Source organism: Arvicola amphibius, chromosome 12 (assembly GCF_903992535.2).
Source record: "Arvicola amphibius chromosome 12, mArvAmp1.2, whole genome shotgun sequence".
Lineage (NCBI taxonomy): Eukaryota > Metazoa > Chordata > Mammalia > Rodentia > Cricetidae > Arvicola > Arvicola amphibius.
In genome coordinates, this window is record NC_052058.2 from 47,707,383 (window position 1) to 47,731,618 (window position 24,236).

General features: G+C 43.6%; 1 protein-coding gene across 1 annotated transcript in view; it reads left to right on the plus strand.

The window, feature by feature from the left end:
- Cadps (calcium dependent secretion activator) overlaps positions 1-24,236 on the plus strand; it is a 441,394-nt gene that overhangs the window by 340,610 nt on the left and 76,548 nt on the right. Inside the window, 6 exon segments of the mRNA XM_042056041.1 lie at positions 746-766; positions 1,957-2,113; positions 3,389-3,530; positions 11,737-11,883; positions 15,209-15,364; positions 19,638-19,785. Coding sequence (XP_041911975.1) covers positions 746-766; positions 1,957-2,113; positions 3,389-3,530; positions 11,737-11,883; positions 15,209-15,364; positions 19,638-19,785 — 771 coding nt within the window.

Below are 24,236 nucleotides of genomic sequence, written 5' to 3' on the forward strand. Positions count from 1 at the left end.
CTGTGCCCTTGTAATATTTACAGATATCTTGATTGTGGAGGGAAGAGTAGGCTCTCTGTAGGGTCAGGCTGTGGCCAGGACGCCAGCAAGTTCCAGCATGCCCTGTCTGCCTAAATGACAGGCGGTTGAGACACTCTGTTGAGGGAGGAGGGGAGGATTTCTTCCTCTGCTGGACTTGGTCCCAGGGCTCTCGTCTCCAATTGGTGAAGCTACAATAAAGCTTCTTTGTTCAAGCCCGAACACTCAGAACCTCTGATGACTCAGTTGTACCTATGGCTCTTTTCATTTCCCCTAAGTAAAATATTTAGCATAATATCAAAACCCTAAGAAAATTGTGAAGTCTTTCTTTTCTTGTACATTAGAGGCATGCAATTCTTTTTTCCATCCTTGGCCCTAAAGTTAAGTCTCATGTCTATTTAACTAACAAGCCAGTTTATCAACAGTTATTTAGAAATTGGGGGAAATTTAAGCATTCTGATACTTTCTTGTGCCATTGGAGATCCCATGAATGCCACTTACTTTAGTGCCCAATTACAGGCTGTGTTCAAAAGCCATAAAACATCTCTTGCTAGAAAATCCAACAGTTTGAGCCTTTGGCTCACAGACCAGCGTCCCCCTCGCATGCTCTGAACCAGTGGGGATTTTACTGTCCATTACAGTGGAAACAGCAGGGGTCTAGTTCCAGCCAAACCATCCTTAAAGAACCATACATGACTTGATTTTTTCCATTTAATTTGCAAACCAGCCACATGTTGATAAAGGAGAAGTAAGTAAAGTGGACTCTCTTGAAAGAAGAGAGATAGCCCCTCTGTTCTGCCTCCTAGTGGCTGTTAGAATACCCCTCCAATAAGGAATAAATCACAGAAGAGCTTGGCCATTGAACAAACCCTTCCATGTAGAGAACTACTTCCATTATCATATTTCATATTCCCAAATGCCTTCCCATCTTTTTTTTTTTTTTTTGGTGAATGCTCCGGAAAGTGTTTTCAGTGTGAATACTTTACGGCACTGAGTAGGGGAGGTGGGGGACAAGAAGAGGCTGGCAATGTTTGTTTTCCTGCTCTCTTTGAAACCAGCGAATCAGGGCCTGTTGACACCACCACTCATGCTGCATGCCCCCTGCCAGAAATGATTAGCCTACATGCATGCATGCCTTTGAAGTGCATTCACATCGGGCCCAAGCTGATGCGAATGTGACCCCCTGAGACCCTGCACAATGATTTTCAAGGACCCATGTGCATGAAAATGAGTTACTTCACTGATATTTTTTGGTTTTCAATGTACATATGTGTCTAAGCCCCGAAAATAAGTCCTAACCTTATTCTGTGTTCTCCTAGGTTAATCCTGATTCTTCCTCTAGACCAGAAATGAAAATCAAAGGCTCCTTTCTGAGATAGACTTTTTTATCCAATAGTTATGTAGTAATTCTAATAATGGTTTGCTTTCACTTAGTCTGATAGAGAGGTAATGTTTTAGTGCATAGGGAAACAGGAATCCCTGGGTTTGGATGAGACCATAGACAGCTCATTCCCAGATATGGAAATGTGACGGAATAATAACTGTGAATTTTCAAGTTAGACCAGCAGAAAACCCATAAACGCAGTGAAGAAACTCCCGACCTCTACACCTTAGAGCAAGAACCAGCCAGCAGCAATGACAGAGCATGACCCAAGCCTACTGAGTTATTGTAAATTGAGCAGAAGTTCCCCGTCTGGCAGCCCTACGGTGGTGTTCTCTGACCTCTGGGTCAAGAGCAAGGCTTGCTACAGGGTAGCGCCTGGGACGCTGAGGGGCCCACTCACATCCAAACTGCTGTTCTCTTTACAATAAAATGAGCACCCCCCCCCCTCCGCTGGATGCACAGCCAGTCTTGAGCAGTGAGGGTTGGCACACACACACCTTCATCCCACAGAGATACTCATTGCCTCTCTGTTGTTTCTCTGCCACATTTCAAAGGCCTTTGCGTGGTGGTCAGACTTAATGGTGGAGCATGCGGAGACGTTCCTGTCGCTCTTTGCGGTGGACATGGATGCAGCCTTAGAGGTGCAACCCCCAGACTCGTGGGACAGTTTCCCACTGTTCCAGCTGCTGAATGACTTTCTCCGTACAGACTGTATGTATCATCCTGGACCATTGGCTTTTCCTGACTAGCGTGCAGATAAACTTGTTGCTAAGATGTCTTTATTCCACATAGACTATGAGTTAGACAAAGCTCCTCCTTGTTTTATTGTTATACACACACACACACACACCACATACTTCAAACACCACACAAATGCATACTCCATACCACCCATCCACATCCACAGCACACACACTACACACATACCCACACATGTACATACTCCTTACACTTACTTACACACCACACTCCACACATACACATACACCACCCACACATACACACTCCACATACATACACAACACACATACATACCAAACAAATACATACATATACACACACCACACCCTATGACACCACACTACACACACAAACACAAACACCACACTACACACACTTCACACACCACACAAATGCATACTACATACCACTCACCCATATACACATACACATCACAATACTAACACATACACACACGTACATACTCCATACACATACACACCACACTCCACACACACACATACACACAATACCACCCACACATACACACCACCCGCACACACCACACTCATACACAGCACAAACAGCATACACATACATACCACACACATACATACCACACACACACACACCACACCATTCCACAACATACCACACTACACACACAAGTACACACACCATGCCACATACACACACAGGCTTAACTGTGGATAGCAGTTCTCTTGCCTGTTTTGATCAGAAGAACCCACACTCTATGTGAGAAGAGGTATCCATTCCTTGTGTTTTATTTACTCTCAAACATATTAGTTAGCTTAACCTCCTTAGCTTTTCAGTTTTTATCAGTGGCTACTTCCTAAAAAAAAAAAAAAAAAGGTGCCTCTAGCAAGCTCACAGGGCAAGCACTTCAGTACCTTGCAGCATTGACAGCCATATGACAGTCAGTCCTTCTTCCCGGAGTCTGAGGAAGAAGGGGAGGTGGCAAGGAATGTTTTTTTCTTCCTGGTGCTGAGGAGGTAAAAGAGGGGTAAGATAAAACGTTTACCAATGCTGTGGGGTGTTACTTTTCATAAGAGTGCACAAACAGTCACGTGACTTTGAGGCGCATTTCCCTTCCTCTAGACTCAAGCCTGAGTTCCGATGCTGCTCCTGTTTCTTCCAGTTTCCTTAGCAGCAGGGTGTTCAGTGTCGAGGACAATATTCTCTGTGTGCGCTGTACATGGACAAAGGCACTGTGGTGCTGACAATGGTTTTGCTTGTCTGTTCTAGATAATTTGTGCAATGGAAAATTTCACAAGCACCTGCAGGACCTGTTTGCCCCACTTGTTGTTAGATATGTGGATCTGATGGAGTCCTCAATTGCACAATCCATCCACAGGGGCTTTGAGCGGGAGTCATGGGAACCAGTCAAGTAAGGAAACCTCTTTTAATACCATCGGAATTTGGGTACAAATGGCTGCAGGGCCATACGAAATGGATTGATGGTGTCATAGGACTATCATTGTTAGTTCGAATGGAGAGCAAGCTTTGTTTCGTTTCTTAGTATGGTACTCATGGCTTCCCTGCCTGAATGGGACAGAGAGAAGACTGAGAAGTGTGTTTTATGAATGGGAACCTTGGTGTCACAAAAGATACAGAAGAAGTGAGGGATGTAACCATGGGTCTGGTATTTATTCTTCCTGTTTATCTTACCCAAATGCCATTTCCCACAGTGTTTTTCATAAGGTCCCCAGGAGGAGGGAAGCACTGACCATAATATGCTAGTTTTTATTGGTTACATATACCTCAGGACAAATCATGGGGATCCTGTGTGTTGTTAGCCGCTGGGCAGTCTCAGTTTTTGAGTGAGTCTGGTAGAGCCAGTACCACCTCTGCCAACTGCCAAGAACTAGTCCCAAATATCCCGGGAAAAGACAGCCTTGATGGAGGCTTTGTGATACGGTTCAAAAATCTCTGGTAAAGCTCAGCACTGCCTTTGCCCTGTTACACTCCAGTAGTTTGGGCTCTTCCCCTCTCTACCTTTCTTTAAGAAATGGTTTTATTATCTGTAACCCTTTACATCTCAGAGACGTGGCAACCTGGAACAAAACAGGGGTATGTGCTAGCATTTTCAGGAAACCCTGATAAGAACTCAAGGGAGTTTTCTCCGTATAGAATCCTTTTCTGTAGCAGGTTTACAGAGTAACCCCCTCTACTATCAATCTCTAGGCAACCCTGACTGACACAGTTTCCCCTGTCCCTTTCTATAGCTAATTCCCAAGAGTATTGCTTTTTATTTGCCCAAACTAAAGCAGGTCAATAGCCCATAGCTCTTGGTTTAAAAGCAAAGAAAGGTATTGGGTCTGTTGACTTTTAACTCGGGAGTTTAAAAACTTGATCCTTAAGGGGCTAAGACGCTCGTGAGGGGGTATCTGTTTATTTACTGATCATAATATTCAAGGCCATTGTGCTTTGGGAAAGAAGCCGTGAAGAGGAAAAGGCTTAAATGAGTGATATTCATGTTTTGAAAATAGCAATGATCTTGAAATAACATTTCCTTGGTTGGGTTTAAATGTGGAAGGTACTACTGCCAACACACAGAGGAGGGAAATGATAACCACCATTGGTTCCTAAAGAGCCTCGGATCTGGGGCCTCACCCTAGCAGGAAGGCAAGGGTTTGACTTCTAGGAACTTGTTTTCTCAACGTTAAAAGTGATACTTTAAAAAGTTCCTACCGGGGGTCTGAGACTTGTCATGAATTCCTGTGAAAATGTCACTAAAGTCATTTTATAATCTGTTAGCTTCTTCAGAAGCCAAACATATGACTGCTATTCCTTTGGAAGCATTCAGTGTTCTTAGTACGACCAGCAGTAAAGATAGAATCAGAATCGCTTTCACAATTGGAGTCGTAGTCTGGGAATGTTTTGTTGGGGATTTTTTTTTAACTGATGAAGTTGAACTCACGGATCCATAATTTAAAAGTCTGAAACTTTCAAAAGAGTAAGTGTCATGAATCCCCACATCCATACCTGGGAATCTGGACGGGGTGGATGTGGCTGTGGGGAGGAGGTGAGAGGGCAGGAAGTAAATGTTGGGCTGTCCAAATTGTGCTATTGTTAGTTTGTGGTTTATTCAGTTCGTATCAAAGAGTACATGCCTTTCAGAGTACGTGGATCTATTTGAAAAGGCCAAGCTAACTTAATATTCTTTGTAATCACACACACATGAACGGATTGTTAGACAGTACGGATATTGTATGGAAGTTCTGAGGCGCAACATGGCAGGGAGGATAAAAAGTAGACTGGGATGTGGTTATACCAAGAGAGACTTAGCCCCCTGCTCCTCTAACAGTGCCAAGAGAACAAGTGAGGAGCTCCCCTGACCACCTGCAGAGGGCCTTCCCTCATCCTTAATTTTGCCAAAAACAACAACAACAAAAAAAAACTCTTTCGGAGCCAGGGTGTGGTGGCGCACGTCTTTAATCCCGGCACTCCGGAGTTAGAGGCAGGCAGATCTCTCCAAGTTTGAGGCCAGCCTGGTCTACAAAGGGAGTTCTAGGGCAGCCAGAACTGTTACACAGAGAAACCCTGTCTTGAGAAACAAAGCCAAAAGAAAAAAAAAATCATCAGGCTTCCCCCCCAACTAGGAACTCACTTGGGTAAATTTAGGTTGTCCAGTACTTTAGTTTTCTCGGTTTCTGTATCTGCCACATGACTCTAACACACACATGCACACACATTCGTATATGTGCACCCACACATACATGCAGGGATGTGCATACACAATGAATAAAAAAGATAAAGAGAAAATATATGAAAATTAGTAAGCATCTTGTGTGTTTCCTTGTATCAAACTATTGCCCTGTAAAGAAAAAATGAATCGGCAATTATTTGGGCTTAATGGAACAGAGATTATTTGGTAGACTATGTAAGTAGCTAAGTCCCATGTTCGTTTACCTTGAAAAGTGGCTTTCCATCTCTGGGAGATAAGTGGGCCTGTATCTTGTTCCATTATCCTCTGTGCACCGGTGGAGAATCCCATGGCACAGCTTCCAGCTGCAGCCAAAGACTGTTTCTCAATACAGGCCCAAGTGTTCAGTAGACCCCCCCTCAAGCCATAACCCTTTCCCGAGCATCCATCTAGGCATGCCATAGGACCACTGACCTGAGTTGGCCAAGTAGTTTGCAGGTCTTCTGGCAGCCCTGAATGTGGGGTTTGGTCCCTGCACATAAGTAGGCAATATCTCACCCAGCTAGGAGGTGGGAACTCATTCCTAACATGCCATAGAGGCCTCTTCTAGACTAGTAAAAACCAAGAAATTCTTGTCAGTGTGTGGATGACCCCTCTGTCACTGCTTGGATTCTCCTGAAAGCACAGAATCCTTCCTTGACTTCATGATCTCCTGTGTCAGAGGTTAGGGAGACTTAGGAGAGCAGAAGCAAAAACTGCTTCTTAGAAAGGACTATGAAGGCCGGGCAGTGGTGGTACATGCCTTTAATCCCAGCACTCACTCGGGAGGCAGAGGCAGGTGGATCTTTGTGAATGCGAGGCCAGCCTGGTCTACAAGAATGAGTTCCAGGACAGGCTCCAAAGCTACAGAGAAACCCTATCTCGAAAAACCAAAAATTAATTAATTAATTAATTAATTAATTAAAAGGGCTATGAATTCTGATTTCCAGGTACTTACAATACAAGTTCCTCCTCTGGGTCTGAGATGTACAAATTAAAAAATACCTTTCAACTAACACTCTTTCCCAAACTGATGGAGATTTGATGGCAACAAACAGTATCCAAGAGACACTTCAGCAGCTTGTGTGTGGCCAGCTATCATACATACAAGTATTACTGAGTCTAGAACCCCTGACTCTAGGCTCAACAACTCAGAAGGAAAAGGCATGGTCTGTGGAAGCCTAGAAAGCTTGTCTGCCAGATCCTGTGAGAGGTGGAGAAAGAGAACCAGTTCCCACGAAGTTATTCTGTGATCCCCAGGTGCATTGCTTGGCACATGGGGAAACACACTCATAACCATAACCATAATAAATTTGTTAAAAGAAGTCCTGAGCCAGAAACTTTCCAAAACACTGTGAGTCATCAATGTCTCTGAATTAAGATCCTTCTTCAGTTGACTCTCCCAAGACTTGGTGTCCTTGTGGATGAAACAAAGGTTTTGGTAACACAAAAGCTTCCATTGCTAGGATTCTTGGTAGTATGATTGTGCATGTCCACACACAACTCCATATTCTCTCCTCTCCCTCCCCTGCATCTAGAACAGAGTAGAGCCTGGCACAACAGTTTCAGCAAAATGCTGTGAACCTGTACAGGCCAGGAATTGTAAGGATACAACAGAAAAGTAGAACTGTGGAGATGGAAATGAGAAAAAAAAAAAAACCCAGTCCCCAGATTGGGAAGTTATATCTAGTTGGGTCTAGCAATACACATATATATACGAGAATGGCTTTAATTATTACCAAAGTATGTGAGTACAAATCATATAAAGAGTGTGAAAATGTAGCTCCTAGGGAGATCAGTTCCCACTAAGAGGTCTGGAAGGAAATCACTTGTAGAGTAGCATTTCAGAAGATGCAGGGCTCATCGGGAGGACCATGGACACCAGTAGAAACATACAGGGGAGCAGAGTACCCCAAAACAAGGCTGAGTATTTGGTATGGGCTATCTACGATGGGTCAAACCTCTCAGACATTTGGGAGATTCTCAAATCCCAGGAAGTTTGGGATTTATTCTGCAGGTGATATGTTCTCAATGGGGCTCAATAATCCCAAAGTTGTGATAAACCATCTTACTCATATATATAAAAGGTATGTCTACATTCAGTATATTGATCAGATAGATCAATAGTATATTTGTGGCATATATAGAGAAGGAAATTGGTGCTGAGTAATAATGAATAACAGGATAGGAAACATTGTTTGGGACTCTAAGACATTATCAAAAGGTACCCCATACCCCTAAGCAGGATTAGACCTAAGTACAAACACAGAGAAACTTCAGTGTACAGAGCACCAAGAAAAGACAGATGTACTTCATATATTCATGCAACAAATGGCTTATAAAAGTAGAACATGTTCTGTATCTAAAAATCTACCCCCATCCATAAGCTGAAAGCAGAAATATTTGAGAGATGATGTAACCATATCCCTTCCGCATGGAAACGGTCTTGATTAGAAACAATTCTAAGAAAAGGGCCCCACCTACATTCCCTGCCATCAGTAGAAATGAGAGCCACACACATCTCTAACACGAAACGAACGTGAGAGAGAGTAGATGAGAATTTTGTGCTCTCAGGTTCTAGAGATGGGAGCTAAAAGAAAGCAGTCCTTTTCATCAAGGTCCCTACATGAATTAGAGGTGAATGTTTTATGCGTTATCAGTTACTAAGACTGCAGTTCTCACTTCTCGTCCTACCCAGAGATATACACTTAAAGTTCTTACAGAGAACCATGACTAGCTGGTTGTCCGGTAGTCACTGGAGGGCCCTCTTTTTATAAATAACGATTCGTTACAGCCGCCAATGGTTCCCAGAGCCTTGACATCATAACTGAGTGCTATGAAAAATTCTCCTTTAAGTATGCGACGCAATGCTCAGAAATTACCTCTAATTGCTACTCCTTTTATATCCCAGATGAAATATTAGTAGTGTTAGGGATATGCTTTGTTTTCTGATAAAAGCAGAAATGTCATATTTGATCATTTAAGAACTAAATCATTAATAACATGTGCCATGAAGGAAATGTGTCTATTTAAGCCCAAGTTCACAGCCAAAATGCTGTATTTTACAATATGTTTTGATTAATATGAGTATTTTTTTATTTTGTATGCAAAACGAAGCTCTCTTCCCGTGTGTGCCCACCATCCACTAATATGTTTAAATTAAGTTGCTTTTGCAGACGTTGGTATGTTATTCATTTCTAGCTACTTATAATTTGCTCGGAATTGACATTTTAACTTTCCAGGCTGCCATCTCTGAGATCTCCTAATTCCTTGATCATTATTCAGCGAGTGTGCCGTCTAATGATCGCATTTGCTTATATAGGCGTACACATGTCTCAGTGGAAATCGCCAGCGGATTTGTTTCATGGCAGTGTGTAAGGCTGAGAACCACCAGGGACTGAATTCAAAGGCAGATTCCCAGTTAAACAGAGACACATGGAAGGAAAAGTTCCATTTTTTTTCTTCTACCTAACAGCGATATTTAGTTCGCTTTCTCCTGAGCAGCCTCACAAAAGGCACTCTGGCCACACAAGGAGTGATAGATCCCTTAGACACCTAGCTTTCTGAAAGAAGAGGACAGCAAGCTGGCAGTTTTGCAATCTAGGGTATTCAGTTTATATTCCTGGGCTGACTTGCCATGAAGAACGTTTGAATGACTTATTTCTGGAGGGAGACAGGCATCGAGCTATTAACCAGGTCTAGGTACTTTGCTCCAGCTCTGCCCCAGAGTGAGCCCAGAGGCAGCCTGGCCTCCAGGAGTCCTGCGAGGCAAACAGCTCACCCGGAGCTGCTTTGGCGAAACTTCCCTCTTCCACACAAGATCCAAAAAGAGAACCTCAAGTCCTCTGCCAAAGTACTGTCAATTCCACTTAAACAGGAAGGCTCCTCTCAGATGCGGAGCTAGGCTGGGCTCTATCATGCCAGTGACTTTGGCTGGGTGGCACACCCTTCAAATGCCTCTGCAAGATGCACAGTGCCAGTGTTTGGAGCCGCACATGACACAGACCCTCCAAAGAAATGTAGTTGATTTGATTCGAATCTCTGAACATTCTCTCTCTCTCTCTCTCTCTCTCTCTCTCTCTCTCCCATAAACCATCTATTTCCCTTCTATTATATCAGTCAATTAAACTTCAAGCCTCATTTAAAAACAAAGAACTGATCAAAGGTGACACTGCTATTTTATTGACTTTGACTCATTTTAAACTATTTGTGTAGAAAAAATACACAGCTCAATAAATTTTCACATACACTTATTGAACACATATGAAAAAGTGAAATCTCTGCTGAGGGGAGAGGGAGGGGTACCACAAGCTCAGGGCCTTAGTTCAATCCCTGGGACCCACATAAATTACTGGATACCATAGAACACACACTTATAACCCCAGAACTGGGAATATGAGGACAGGTGGTCCCTGGGTTTTGCAGGCTAACTAGTCTGACATGACTGGCTAGTGGGAGAGCTTGTTTCAAAGGAGATGGACAACATTCTTGAGGATGACACCCAAGGGAGCCTACTCGCCTCCACACAAGCATGCATTCTGTGTGTCTGTCTCTCCTTCTGTGTCTGTATCTCTCTGTCTCTCTCTCATACATACACACATACACACACACTTCCAATTGCATGCATGTACACCCGTACACATATATGTATTTTTAAAAAGTAGCACCATTGTATGCTCAGCCTTCCCAACAGTTGCTATCTTGCATTATTCCTGGCTGTCCTGAATTCCAGGGGCAGCTACCATAATATTAAATGATATTTTGGACCAATTTTTGGCCCAAGAGCTCTCCATAAGACCTGAATCTGGGGTTCTTTGCCTTTCCCCTGCATCCCTTTCTGTGTAGAAGCATAGCCCTATTTTGATAGGTCTGAATTTGAAAGGAAAAAGTGTACATTTTCCTTGAGTGTTCCATAAAACTCCCGGGAGATAATCCTTGTTCTACATGATTTCTTCATCTTCACCGTTCATTCTGACACCCCTTGTACAAATTCCTGTCTTTAGAAGTAGCGGCTGGAAGGCATTCAATTTCTGCATATCACCATTCCACGTGCATTCAAATCAGCGGGTCTTCCCATCCCTTTTGGTGTCTAATATCTGACTTAAGAAATCTTCTGTTGACTCTAAGTTGTAAATGGAAGTAGACAAAGTCAAAGGACTCCACCGTTTATGTTCTTCGGGAGTACTTTGGTAGGCTCTGTGTATTGAAATGTCTTTATTCTTTGAGAATTTCATACATGTATACAATGTCTAAAAATAGTTTGGATTGACAGCTATGCTTGCACACACTTAAGAGGTGCAGTACGGTGTGTGTATTCATGTATGTTCCGTGTAGAGCAGTGAGTATACCCATTCCCTTACATTGTGGTCTTTCCTTTCCCGTGAGTGTGTTCCCCTCCTCTCCTTTGGAACACACAGTGACTTATATTTGCTCCACCACACTACAGAATGAACCCCAGAACTTACTCAATAACAGTGTATCCCTTTGACCTCTCTCGTACCTCCCTATTGTATTAGTTTAACTGCCTCATGGCACCCCAGTTCCAGCCGTGGCCAGAATCCCACAGATAATCAAGTTCTTACTACATGATAAGCTCTAGACTCTTTTCAGCAGTGGCCTTGGAAGCAGAAGAGTTCTCTCAAAGACCTTTCAGTTATGAGATCCTTGTAGCCAGGAACTCCATCGGGTTCCACACTTTTAAGTTGCCCATTGGCTTTGATCATTTCCTCTCTGGGTCCGGAGTCACACCCAGCTTCCTGTCTGTAGCCTGCTTTCCAACGCGTGCCGCTCAAGTCTTCTCCATTGTCTTCCGTGAACTTCGCCGGTTAATTTACAACTGTTGTGTGCCTCTGCCACATCTACATTGTCACCGTGATGGTATTTTTCTTTCTGTCTGTTTCTTCCGCAGGAGTTTAACCAGTAACCTACCCAATGTGAACCTACCCAATGTGAACCTACCCAAAGTTCCAAATCTACCAGTTAACATCCCTCTAGGCATCCCACAAATGCCTACTTTTTCGGCACCGTCATGGATGGCTGCTATATATGATGCTGAGTGTGTATTCAGTTCACATTAGATCTCATTTAAATTTAAGTGATCTTGGCATGGATATGTATTGCTTATTTCTATGCATCCTATATAACAGAGATGGAGATGGATAATTAGACATATTTTGCTGATGATGCAGAGACAATATTGTTTATTTCTGGCGTTCATCATGTTTGTAAGACATTTGCTATATATACGCAGTAAAGATTTGTCTAACGCCCACTGAACACTTGAGGACTGTTTTACTTCCTTAATTATTTTACAAGGGGATTTCTATCCCATTTTCAGTGCAGGGACCATGATTTTAGGAATTATTCATCCCCAAATTATCAATGAAAATTCTTAGATGGGCTGACCAGCCATCTCTGGTCTGATTCAAGTCTATAAAAGAAGCCTGCCTACCTAGGAACTGGGTTTGGGGTTTTGTTTCATAACAAAACATTTTCACAAGGCTGATTAAGCTATAAAGCTTATTTCTCATGCCAGTAAATAGCAGGATATTACAATGGTATGTTCAGAACTAAATGAAAATCTGTGCCAGGCTAGGTAAATTGCCTGTGTAGACACTTCCCAAAGTCAAAATACAGTAGAGTGTTTTGAGGACTAGGAAGTATTGGGGAATGCAAGATTCGGGACACACACACAATTAAATTTTGGCGGTCGTGTCTCTGCATTCTCAGTACAGAGCCATTCTTTGCTTCCTTCATATGAAGGTCAGGGATGCGGGAGGGATTTTTTTGCCTGAAACCGATGTCACTGCTTCCACACGAGCGGTTTGAAGGACATGAGGATTGAGTGGACATTTCTTCCCACATGGGAAATCAATCTTCTCCATTTTCCTTAGCAAGAAGTCCCAGCACCCCTCCGTTCTACCCCCGGGAAGTGAAATAAGAACCATGTGGGTGATTTCATAAGTGAAATAAGGTTTACCAGTTCTCCACCTTCCTTTGATCCTTCGCTTGGACCACAACTAATTATAGGCCAGATACGTTTTTCCTTGGGAGAATAAATTGGCACGTTTTCAAAGGGAAGTGTTACTATCAAAGGAATAAAAAATGATCTGAAACTGGCAGTGATGTTTTTAGCTCTCATGAAGGTGGCCCTGGGCACTGTCAGGCTCCCAGGGAACCCAGGGAGAGAGCAGAGTAGTAAAATGACTTCTCAACCTGGTGTCCCCAAAGCGACCGACTGGTTTAAAAAGTGCAGTCTCGCATAAGCCCACAAGGACATGACGAGGCCAGTGTGTCTGATTCTCTTCTAGAGACAAATTCAATCCTCCAAATTTTTCAGATTTGAGGAAAATTGTTCCTAACCAAAATCACATCATATTCATGCTAAGATGACACTATTACAAGTTCAATTAGCTAGTATCTGTTTTTCAGATCAGGTAGTGTATGTTTAAAATTCCAGCTAGATAGCCGAAAGCTTCTCTTAGCCTATCCCGTGCATGTTCTGTGATACTGTTTTTGAAAAGATATGAATCAAGACATTGTGATAAAGCAGATAATAGTCTCCATTCGATTAATTAAGGCATGGGTGCGAACACATTTTGGTGACTGCTCAGCAATCAAAATAATCTTGGTGCTATTGCCTTAACATTAGCAGTTTATCTTAAAAATAAAAAGAAAATATTCTTTTCCTCATGTCAAAACTTAATAATAAGCTCTTCAAAGAAAAAAAAACGCTACAAGAATTTTTTGAAACTCTGTAACCAGATGGGTGTCAAAATGTTGTTGTAATAAATACCAATTATTGCATTCATATGTACTTAATGATTTAAAACATAAACCATGCAGTTCCAAAACGGGGCTTAGACTAGACAAAGTTGGGGTTTCTTTCTTCCCAAGCACGGGGTAGGTAGGGTAGGGGGAAGCCTGAACTTTGGTGGAGAGAAATGCATTCCCCACTTTTAAATGAAGCTCACTGCAGTATCTGTAAAGAAGGAGTGGATCCTCAGTCACCCACCAGGAAATGCCTGATTCAATATCTTTTCATGATTCCAGTTCTTTCCTTTGCCACCTTTTCATTTTAAGGACGTGTTTCCATGTTACCTGCTCCCTCGTGTCAGATACATCTATGTACTGACCTCAGATGGGTCTGTTCTGAAAGCATTGCCCTGTCGGCACAGGCCGTAGGCTCTGGCTCCCTCTCGGCATGTTGGGAGTTTGCCCCCCTCCGCACCCCGCAGTAGCTGTGGATGCATCTATGCACTAGCTATCTTTCTCTCTGAAGCATTAATTCAATGCAGCTGGCATCTGTCACAATAGAAACACCCACTGTCATCTGTTTCTATAGACGATGTCAGAAGAAGTGGTTATGCATGGTGTGTTGGACATTTTATAAATTACTGTGTTAGCCTAGTGGTATGCGAGGAAGGGGGTAGGGGCGCTGGCCACCCCTCCGAGTTCCAAAGGGGGGGCAATTGCAAAAGAGAAAGCCAGCCAGAGAAGGGCAAGACAGGAAGAGGTCGAACGTTTCCCATGCACAGGCCTTCCATGGATGTTCCAGGTAAAAGTCTCTTGGATGTCATCATACCAAAAAGGAATCAAGCCCTATTTCCCTGGATCTGTAGAGGACTGGGCAATATGGTACAATGGGAAAAGAGCTCAGGGTTTGAGCCCTGAAGTATCGCAGAGATCCCCTTTCCACTGTCCCAACTCCCCTCATCCTGGGGCTGCCTATGTAATGGGCTAGTCTGTGAAAATTGGACTGTTAGCCACCGGACAGGACTTTGGGATTCGAGGTGTCCAAGTGTCCCTGTCTCTATCTGAAGTCTCCTCAATCTCTTTCCAGCTCTTCAAGAGAGAAAGCAGGTCCTCGCTCACCACTTTGTTAGCACTGTCTTTTTGAAACCAAAGTCTTGTGCCATTTCCAAGAGGCCTCCGCTCCGGAGGAGAACTGGGGAAATGCATGAAGCCCTGGATCCTAATAACTGCATGTTGCCATGCAGCTATTATCCACGGAGACTTACTTCTCCCGCTGGTTCATAGCCTTCGTCTGAATCATCACATATGCTAATGTGTGGTTATTAAAGGAAGGCTGATTTTTACCATACGCTATCCTCCTACTTAGAAGGAGAGACAACAACCTCTTCAGACACCTCGCTGGTCTGGAGCAATTGGCTGAGCAAAGCGAACTGAGTCCTGTATGGTAAAACTCAAATTCTGCCAGTGGAGACTGCCCCCCCCCTCCACCGCCAACTTGCGTTGTTTCGTATGTGGAAGCCACTGTTTGCCTAAAAGCCTTCCAGCCCCCAGCTGTGTCTGTGTTCGTGTCTCTCAAGCCCAAGGCCACAGGATGACTCTTGATTTCTGACTTCTTACCCTGCCAGTAACGGATCAGGTACCTCAGAAGATTTGTTCTGGAAACTCGACGCCCTTCAGACTTTCATCCGTGACCTACACTGGCCTGAGGAAGAGTTCGGAAAACACTTGGAACAGCGGCTAAAGCTGATGGCTAGTGACATGATTGAGTCCTGCGTCAAACGGTAAGAGCTGGTGACTGGAAAGATCCTTTTCCGTGGTCCCAGGGCTCTGGAGAGACCGGGCTGCCGCTGCTGCCAATGGGCTGCCATATGGCACGTTTTGGAGGCGATGGCTTGTCCAGGTCAGCTCAAGCACAAAGAGGCAGAGTGGCACGCACCTGTAACCCAAGCACTACCATAGCTGAGGCAGGGGTTACTGTAAGTTCACAACCAGTCGCGGTGACATAGTGAGTCCCTGTCTTAAAATATCAACAATGACAATTTTGAAAAGTCAGCTGGAATGGTTAGCTGCTCGCCTTAAATTTCTTTCTATTAACCAGTTTTGTATCCACCCCAGACCACAAACTTCTTTAACTACCAGTTTGTCCTGCTGCTGGTTCCGTGAGGAAAAGACTCCCATCCAGTCTTGCTCATCTCTAGATCCCCAACATCTATCACTACCTGCTACAAAGTAGCTACATGATAAATATGTATAAATACATGGAGAATGAACAGTTAGGAAGAAGAAAAAAAAAGGACAGTTCTAGAGCCATTGTGGGTAGATTCTAGGTCTTTGAATTTCCAACAACAACTGAGCCTTCGTGTCCTCAATCATTCTGTCCATATGAACTAGTATCTAGTATGTGCCATGTGTTGTTAGTTTTTTTGCCCACATTCTAATCAGGAATCAGCATGAAGGCATGAGACATGAACATGTGCTTTGGTTTTTCCACAAACTGCCCCCTTTTTGTGGCTTACAGCCTTAGGGTAGAAAGCGGCTCACTGCGCTTGCAGTTCCCAAGCTGATTTTTCTGAGACTGCAATGGGAAGGGATTAAGGATGGTCTCTATCCATTCAGTAACATGCTCCTCATCTGCTCTGATTATACCAGGCCCAGTGTCAAGTCCTTGAAATGCAATGGAGAAAGAAAGAAAGACTCCCTCCCGCCTCCCTCCCCCAGAATATCTGTAGCCACAGGTCAAACCAGGGGAATTCACTTCTGTGTTTGATATCATTACCTCCTTCCCTATCCCCAAACACATCCAAGTTCCTTAGCTAGTTTATAGGTGTTCTATTAGTTTTCCTTATTCAGAAAAGAAAGCGAAAGAAAAAAAATGAAATGAAATAAGGAAAGAGGGAAGGAGGGAAGAAAAGAAAGGGAGGGAGGGAGGGAGGGAGGGAGGGAGGGAGGGAGGGAAGGAAGGAAGGAAGAGGAAGGAAGGAAGGAAGGAAGGAAGGAAGGAAGGAAGGAAGGAAGGAAGAAAGGAAGGAAGGAAGGAAGGAAGGAAGGAAGGAAGAAAGGAAGGAAGGAAGAAAGGAAGAAGGCAGGAAGGGACCCACAAGCAATCTTGGCTTCTCCAGATGTTAGATGCCTTAGTTGATGAATGAGTTATACATGATGCCTGCAGGGCTTGCCTAGGGGTGTTCTGAATCCAACAATGAGACCCTGGAAGAAGAAAAGAGAAGAAATGCATCAAAACTAAGACCTCGAAAGGTAAAAGAACTGCGCTGTTGCGGGTAGGGAGGTAAATAGCAACTCAGACTAAACTGAGGAAAGAGCCACAAGCTTTGGTGACACTGGACGGGTGATTGTGTTTCTGGAAATTTAGGAGTGAGAAATCCAGACAGTGGATTTTGTTCTTTTCTGCCCAGTTGTAGAACCAAAGACAGGTCTGGGTTTCAACTAAATGATGAAAACGTTTCCAGTTTTAATTTCTATAATCTCTTAGATAGTCTATATTAATTTTAAGAAAAGCAGTGGTTCTCCAACGACCAAACTGTTTGACCAAAATCTTTTTATGGGGCAACTCTTTAAGGCCCTCTATCTGTCTTTTCCTCTGTCTCACGAAGCTAAAGGGAATTAAGACCAGCCCTCTCCTGATCTGTGGCCCCACCTATGCAGATAAGCATTTATGTCTTTCACTTAGAAGCCACCTTGCTGGACAGAGGGTCAGGAGAGACACTTAGACGACATAAAGAGAACATATGAACATGGTAAATGTGGTTTATCCCCCACCATATTGTGATCATTATTATGTTCAGTCATAGAAAAAAGGTAAACCACCCAGAAGCAGCAAATGGACCTGAATCCCTAGACACTCCTCACCCTCTGATGCCATAGAGGTCCACCCACACAGAAGCTAAGAAACCTTTTATTGTCAGGACTTAAATCCCTCACTGGACATGTGTGGGCAAACCTGACCTCTAGAATTTCCTGGTGTTCCTTTCAGTCAAGGTTCTAAAAATAAGCACAAACACGGGTCAAAACATCCCAACTCCAGCTCCAGAGGGCAGGGCATAGAGAGACCCTTAGATGTTTTAAGGCATAGAATATATGTTAGAAGAGCCTAGAACTATTGATTAATGCTTTAGGGCAGAATAAATAGCCTTTATCCTTGCATCATATAGCAGGGACAGCGGGTTGTGACTTCAGATATGTAGTGGTTGCAGTCTGGTCCTCCTTAGGACTACATGTCCAAGACATCTGTCACTGTCCAGCAGTGACAGCACCTCTGGTCTGTATCACATCTGTACTGGGTGCAAAGTAAGGCATTCTGGCTCCACCCTCAAGGAGTCGATTGGGTTACGTGACCTCTCCATTCCTGGGTTCGGGGGACCCCTAGAGCCCCCTAAGTCATATTCCTTTTCTGCCTTTGCCTTCATCATTTCACAGCCCTGCACTCCACGGGCTAGGAACAGTTCTCCTGTGAACAGAAATGTGAAAAGGGAAGACACTTGCTTCACTGGAAAGGAACGAGGTAGCACTTCCATTTCTCAGACTGGGCCGGAACTCGCGCCTAAGCCTCAGAAGATCAGCGCAGGGCCCAGTCCAACTCAGTACCCATCAGGCCCGCTTTCACAGAGCTAGAAAATGATGTATTTTCAGCAGAGCTTAAAATGATCATCATGGTTCGAAAGCTCCTTCAGTGCACTGAGTCTTTAGAAGCCAAGATACATTTATCTTTAACATGATCATATAATCTATAGGGGTGTTTGGGGGTGTTTTTTTCCCTTAGGAACTGGGCTTCCAACCTTAGAAATTATACTTGGCTTCCCTGCATGCACCCAGGGTGTGTTAGCAAGCTGGCATCCTTTCCTGAGCTAACTAGCTATGTGGTCCTCCTAGGCACCAATAGAAAAGTGCCACTGATTCCTCTTAAAGTAATGCCATCCTGGGAGCTACATGGGCTCTGGAGGGTGGCATGGGACAGTGCAGAGAAGCAATACAGTTGATGAAAGGGGCTGTAATGATGCCACTTACTGTCCAGTTGCTTTCTCAAAGTGAGGCTGTGACCCACTTCTCTGAAACCTTTTTAAATGGAGCTTGTCCCCACTTTGCAATGGCAGTGCCGAGGACTGGCTCTCACACCTGTATTGCAAACTATCTATATTGGGATTGCTCTTCCTGTGAGGGCTTAGTAGGTTTCTGGTATCATAAGTTAGCCTATAATGTTACCAAAAAATGTTACAATAGATGTATGCAATTCTTGAGTTGTATATAACATATATGATGTTTTTATGATATAGTTGCATGTCAAGGACATGACTACATTTTTTATTATAAAAAAGAATATCTGCTTGCTGAAAAAGTAACGCTGGTCATGAAAACAAACTAAAGCCATGCAAACCAGAAAGCCGTCCTGTGGTAATAACTTCTAATTCATCCCTCTTGCCAAAGGTAACCATTTTCAATGGTTGGATATATTCTCTTCTAATGATTCTCTGGCTAGCACCATCTAGTTTCTAGTTTTCACACAATATTAAAATTTGGATATTAAATATTAAAATTTGAAATTGGATTTCAAAAAGAGATTTTTTTTTCAGTCTCCTTTAAAACCGAAAGAACAAACATAAGGGGTCATTTAAGATTTTTCTCCACATTGAGGTTTTGAAGATGAGAAGTTGCCTTTCTTGTGTTTTGTTTTTTACGAGAAGTGATTCGAGGTAGGCACTTGCCAAAGTGAGAGAAACTGCATATGTTGTAGCGCTATAATCGGGTTTTTTAATTCATTTATTCTTCTGCAATTAGGGTCCTCCATACCATAATCTATAGATAGAAATGCATCGGGCTACAGGTGTTCAGGGCATTGCTGAGGGGATGGGCGTGCATGGCCGTCCACATAAATAAGCCCTTCTTAGAAGGGGAAGGCATTTGAAAAAGAACACGTGTGAAGTCACTGTGGATTGAAACCGGGTATCGCCTTCAATGTCTTTTTCACTAACCTCTCAGGACATGTCTCCTCTACCTTCCGCCCTCTGGATGCTGAACTGGTCTTTCCCTACTTTGTTTTAATAGAACCAGGATTGCGTTTGAAGTTAAGCTGCAAAAAACCAGTCGATCAACAGATTTTCGAGTCCCACAGTCAATATGCACCATGTTTAATGTTATGGTTGATGCCAAAGCTCAATCAACAAAACTTTGCAGCATGGAAATGGGCCAAGAGGTAAAAAAAAAAAAAAAAAAAAAAAAAAAGACCTTCCCCTCCCTTCCTCTCCGCTCTCCATTGATCATATAGAAGAAAATGTCACAAATTCCTTTCTTCTACCCAGTCTGCTAGTTTCAGAAACACACTCAGCATCTGCAGACGAAGCTGTGGATAAGTGTTCAACACCCGTCAAATCAATTTCCAAGGCATGTGCCAGTGAGCATGCTGGTCACTTGGAAGGGTTCTTGGCTGGAGTCCAGTGGTCCTAAGGTTCCTTTAAGCTAAAGGATGTTTGGTGACCTTATTCGGTAGGTCATTATCTGCAGCAGATGTGAGACTGTCTGAATGCCCATCACTTCCCAGGGGTAGTATCTTAGCCCTTGAACATCTGGACAGCAGGAGGGCTTCACCGCTAATCAAGTGACTCCCAAACTATGCCAATAGGTTCTGTGGGCCCAGATCAACTTTCAGGCTTTTGATTTTCCCTAGAATGAATCGACTACGAATATTCCCTGACCAGAAGTTTCTTCCTTTGCAGAGTTTCTGATTCTAAAGTCAGATTTAAAATGTGAGGGAGAAGGAAGCAGCAACTTGGACTTGATTAAAGACGATCATGATCATTTTTCTCCAATGGCCTTAAGCCAGCTAGATATTCATATACCAATTTAGAATTAATTCAGTAACATTTCTGGCAACTCTATGCTGTTGCCAATTGGCATAAATTGCTCCTAAATCAGATCTTTCAATACCAGCCTTACATGCTCAGAATTTTTACTAAATTATATTTGCTCCTTATTCTTTATTTATTTTCTCCTTCGGCACCTTCTATTTTATATGTGGGTTGGTGGTGTTCTCTTCTGGCAAGATGTCCTCCAGCCTTGTTTCCCCCACAAGTGAGCTTCCTTAGCCACCCCGGCTAGTTTCTGCTCTAGCTGATATCTTTCAAGCCTTCCCATGGAGTTAAGTTCCAGGCAAGGAGTCAATACAGGGCCCTGGGTTCTCATCCCCAAGCCGCTTTGCTTTAAGAGTCAGAACAGCAATTCCACAAATCCCCTGCGCATCCACCTCCCAGGATGTTCCAGAGGCTCCTCCCATAGAATTTCAACCTGTCTGGGGTATGAAAGAGGAATTAAAACTTCTGGTGGGTAGTTCTTGAGGAAAGACACCCAAAATATCCTCTGGCATCTCCCACACATGCATACACCCATACATGCACCAGCATGCAGATACATGTGTACCACACCATATACACAAATGCACCTGCACACACATTTTTATACACATGTGAATCAATACAGAAAAGAAACATGCACACAGGAATTTAAGCTTCTGTGGCACTCTCTGATGGGCTGGCATTGGTGGCTATCCTGGAGGTCACATTTTGAGAAGCAGTGATCCAAGGCTCTCAGTTGTCTGAAAATGAGCCAGGGAGAAGGGTTGGGACAATCGGAAGAGAGGCCTGGGTTGCCAGTCGCTCGGATAAGCGTCTTGCATTGTGCTGCGAAATGAGCTTGGGTAATGCTGGCAGCCTCTTTGAGACTCAGTTTCCCCATCTGTAAAATGACATCACTGCTCTGCTTTTATCCTGTCTATTTTAGCTGCAGGATCAGTTCTTCATTCTTTATCCAGAAGCCTAGCACGGAAAACATAAAAATAGAGCTTATCACGATGGGAGGAGGCCTGGAGCCCCAGCTGGTGATCTCCTCCTCTCCACCTTAGCACCTCTTCACACCGCCACTCGCCCACGCTTCCCTGGAGGAGTCTCAAACCTCTGGGTTTCGCAGAACCCCACTCTGCAGATCTCCCTGAGGGTTCTTGAAATCATCACGTCTCCCCAAGTCACTAACAATTCTTGAGTTTCTGCATTTCTAGAGCGATGTTGGTCTGGAACCTCCCCCTCCCCTCTCCCCTCTGCTTATGCTCTGGCTGCGGCTGCTGCATTTTAAATCATCATAAAGCCGCATGCCTAGAGAAGCCACCCTTCAAAAGTACACACTTCTACAACTGTGCTGTGTTCACAGAGCCCTGCAGCCATCACAGTCAGTTACATGACAGGTTCACGGTCCTAAAAAGAAACCAACCCATGCATCAACAGCCAGGGATCTGTCAGTGTTCCCAGTTCTAGGTTATCATCAACCTGTGTCCTGCAGATACGCCTGTTTCTGTTCTTGGGTTTTATATAAATATAACCAAGCAATAGGTGGGTTGTGTGTGTTCTTTCGCCTAGTCTCATGCTTTCAAGATCCACGCATGTTGTAGCATGTACTATCTGTTTGTGGCTGAATAATATTAAACACACACACACACGTATGCCCTTGCTAGGTTGTATTCTGTGCAAATATGTACATGATTCGCCTCTCTTCTGCCCTGTTTCACTTATAAATGTCTTCTCTGTGACAGTGTAGTGTACCCTTCAGACCAAGGACAAAAAGAAAGCAAAGGATTTTTTTTTCTTTTAAGATTGGAGATCAGTTTGTTAAGTTTCCTCTCAGAGCTTTTGAGATAGACACCTTGTCTGAGATTCACAAGGATGACCCCCATCCTCGTAGACAATAGCCAACACCATAGGACTGACCTCTCTCTGTGTGTCCTTAGGAGGTCCTAGATCTCTTCTCCAGGTTGACTAGCCTGCACTCTTATGGCAATGCCACTGTCCTTGAATATGTGACTAGACCAGTCATGTCGCTGTGATCTCAGGGCTGGAGTCCTGGGGGTGATGGTGAGAATGGGGGAGAGAGCAGGGTTATGCAAACTCCATTAAGAATCTGGCGAAAGCTATGGATCCATTGCCTAGGAAATAAATACTTACAAATGGTATTCCCATATAGTTTCAGGGGACCTGTAGAGTTTCTTAATCCAGACCCCGAGTCCTAGCTGAAGACCAATGGTGCTATATCGGCTCACACCTGCCACGGTGGACTCCGGCTCTTCTCCTCACCATGGGCCACTTCTTCCCTAAGCTAGGCTGACCTTGGCTTAACTTTGGAGTCTGGTTTCCTTAAAAAAACAAAAGTCCAATAATTAAATCACTAGAATCTGTGACCCTTCCTCTGGTCAAACAGCATTCTCTTAAACAAGTCACGGCCCATTGCTTGCTGGGTGACTCACACACAGCCTTTCTATAGTGGAGATACAGTACCCTGGCTTCTAGGTAAGATTAAGGGGTTGCAGTACTTTATGGCTAAACAGTGGAGTATTGATGGCTCCGGGCATAAAATTTAATAATGTAGAGAAGACTATGTGTACTTGTTCTATTTTTTTCAACACTGTTTATATTTTTATAGTTTTCTCAACACTTTTTACATTTATTTGTTTTTACTTCATTTTGCATTGGTATTTGCCTGCATGTATGCCTGAGGCATCAGATCCTCTGGAACTGGAGTTACAGACAGTTGTGAGGTGCCATGTAGGTGCTGGGACCTGAACCTGGGTTCTTTGGAAGAGCAGTCAGTGCTCTTAACCACTGAGCAATCTCTCCAGCCCCAACTCAGCACATTCTAAATTAAAATAATTTTAATGTTTGTGCATGTGTTTCCCAGAAGTAATGCATACACATCCAAACTAAATACCTATATGAAGGACCTATCTAACACTGGGTTCTAATCGTTTGTTCTTCGCCTAAGGATATTTGTTCCCAAAATCATGTTAGAAAGGCCTGTCAGTGTTTTCTTCTAAGTAAGATGAGCCAGAAGCACCCAAATGAGCAGCTTGTGGGAAGTGAAGCCTCCTAGTGTAGCTAAAATGGTCAGGCTAAAACCAGATGTCATGGAACTGCTTCTCAGTAGCTTGGCATGGTGGCTGTGACCTGGAACAGAACTTCAGAGGGAAGTCACGTGATATGATCCATATTTCACAGAATGATGGATGAGATTTACCTCTAAAGTAAAACTGGATTTTTTTAAAGGGGGCTTGAGTAAGGATGACTAGGAAGATTCTAGAATTGAGATATGAATGCTTGGAAACCACTTAACTTCCAGCTTCATGCGGGCTGTGCTTTGGAATATCAACCATTAAGCCTGTATTACAGATCTCGTTTCTACTTCTGACCACCACCTGGACCCCACTCCCTCGGCCTGTTTTGAACTATGCCTCACTAGCAAGGGGACGCAGTCTCCAAGTTTGACAATCGCTCCCTGAATCTTACCGCCGGGAGAAAGTCTGGTCTAAAGGCAGCTGTTGAGACATTTGCTCACCATACTTTTCCATCTTAAATATTTATTTTTTCATTAAAATTTGTGAAGTACCAATAAAGGGGAAATTGCGTATTAAATAGTTTCTCACTTGGCCTAGTGTGTTTTCATCTCGTTTCCGAGGTCAGATGGTCTTCACAGAAAGATAACGTACACACAATCTGTTCCACAAGGCAAAATGTGCAGCGCAGGAAGTCAAGTGAGATGCTTCTCACGTAGTAATCCTGGATCTGCAGGAACTTAGCCCACTTCTCATGCCCTGAGGTCCAATGTGTCTTT